This window comes from Sinocyclocheilus anshuiensis, unplaced genomic scaffold, assembly GCF_001515605.1.
Source record: "Sinocyclocheilus anshuiensis isolate Anshui unplaced genomic scaffold, SAMN03320099.WGS_v1.1 scaffold870, whole genome shotgun sequence".
NCBI classification, from domain to species: domain Eukaryota; kingdom Metazoa; phylum Chordata; class Actinopteri; order Cypriniformes; family Cyprinidae; genus Sinocyclocheilus; species Sinocyclocheilus anshuiensis.
Genome location: NW_015540842.1, coordinates 2,952,333 through 2,954,456, shown reverse-complemented (window position 1 = coordinate 2,954,456; position 2,124 = coordinate 2,952,333). Strand labels below are relative to the sequence as shown.

Here is a 2,124-nt window from a genome sequence, read left to right as displayed (position 1 = left end):
TTTTGATATATTTACGGTAGGAAATTTACAAAATATCTTCATGGAACATGATCTTTACTTAATATCCAATGATTTTTGGCATAAAAGAAAAATGTATAATTTTGACCCATCCAATGCATTTTTGGCTATTGCTACAAATATACCCCAGCGACTTAAGACTTGTTTTGTGGTCCAGGGTCACATATATTTTTGTACATTTAAATTTGGCAGACCTCTTTATCTAAATCAACTTACATTGTATTCAAGGTATACACTTTTTCTGTTCATGCATAGGGATTCAAACTCATGACCTTGCAACATATTGTAGCATAGGAAACATTATACACTTCACCATTAAAATCCCACTGTTGTCACCTACTGGTGCCACCAACTAGTTGTTCTACAGTATATTATCTTGCAGTGTGGGTAATCACTGACTGCCATTAAACAGCAAATACATTTATTTATTTATTTATTTTTCAATATTTTGAAATGATTTCTTAGTGATATCTCACATCACAGCTGGATTTTAAGGGAAAGTAAAACTATTGAATACCATGAAATTGTCATCATGAAAAGATGTGAGATTTGTAACTGAGGCAGAAACAACTGGTGCATCAAAGTGACTGCCCAGATGGTATGTACACACCCACCCACCCTGGCTAGCACATGAAACGGTGTGAGTTGCCTACTGATGAGACCACCAATCACTGGAGGGGAGGGTGGGCTGGACCACTTTAAATGTCACGTCTGTGCTGCTAATTTCACGATTGTTTGCACTTTTTTGTTGGTGTGATTATAATGTATGCAAATGTAATGCAGAGTTGTTTAAATGAACATCATGTAATATTATTTGATTTGTTTTCCAGGGAAAGCAACTGGGAAGGGCAAGGAGAGTTTGCCACATCACAGGGATGTTCCAGAAAGTTCCAGCTACTGTCTGCCCTGCCAAGAAGGCTGTGCTTTCTGCAAGGACGACGCGCCCTGCGTGGCCCGGGGTGAAGGTGCCCTGCGTATGGCAGTGCTCTCCTTTCAGGGCTTGTGCATGCTGGTGGATTTCATCAGTATGGTACTGCTCTACCATTTCCGCAGGAACAAGGTGAGCATTTGCTGCCGGAGGGAGCTAATTAAAATGGCAACTGTTTCCGTGAAGCACATCCTGTTCTTATTGACACCGGGGTGTTTCCATGCTGAGTTATATTACAATTAGTCACTCGTACGCCGAGTGTTAGGTAGTGACATTTTATTCCCTGTTAAATTAGAAAGCAGATGGTTTTGAGATACATTAGAGTTGCAAGTGTAATCTATATTGTGCAAACCAGGTTTATTGGAAATACATGCTTGTGGCTACATTTCAGCAAAATTATTTTTCATTGCTTCTTGCACGCTTTGCGACACATTCAAAGTGAAAGGTCCACTGAGTGGCACCAAAAGCGTTTTAAAATGTATCCAAAAGAAATGAAATATTCGGTGAATGGTGCTAAAAACTTCACTGTGTTTGAAAATAATGTTCCACCTATACGATACCTAATCGATAGTAATTAACAAAAACAAGTTTAGTTTCAAATCAAATGAAATCACTAGCAAAAGCTTTTTTTTCTTTCGTTAGGATATCATATTGTGCAAGGAACCACATGAAAACAAGTCTTACTTAATTGATAATATGCCTTTGTAATCAAATTTTTTTGTGAAAAGGGATAAAAATTGTTGGCATTTTACTTCCTCTAGTGTTCATTTCAGATGTAAACCGCAGTGAATTGTACATACAGTATAGGTACGTTTTTGGAGATTTGCAAAAATGCAGTTAGAGGCACATATTTCCAGTGAGCCTGGGTTTTCATCATGTTTCAATATCTTTGTTTCCATCTGTCAACTCTGCTCTGTTGAATGTGTAATTAAATTCAACAATTGCAAAAGTACAATATACTAATCACTGCAGGTTGTCACTTTGCACTTTGATTTTACTTCAAAATGTTAGGCAGCATGCCAAGGAGATAAGAAATGGTATATTTTAAGCTTATATGAGTTAATTAAGGAGATATTTAGAGCAGAAACAGGCTGAGACTCAAACAAGGTTGATAAAGGACAGAGAGAATGGAGTTTCCGGGAGACTAAATGAATGGATTGCACCATTAGAGGGAAAGA

General features: G+C 37.6%; 1 protein-coding gene across 1 annotated transcript in view; it reads left to right on the top strand.

Moving 5' to 3' along the window:
• gpr158a (G protein-coupled receptor 158a) overlaps positions 1–2,124 on the top strand; it is a 62,142-nt gene that overhangs the window by 9,417 nt on the left and 50,601 nt on the right. The window contains exon 4 of the mRNA XM_016484920.1: positions 849–1,078. Within this exon, the coding sequence (XP_016340406.1) occupies positions 849–1,078 (230 nt within the window). The remainder of the gene's footprint in view (positions 1–848; positions 1,079–2,124) is intronic.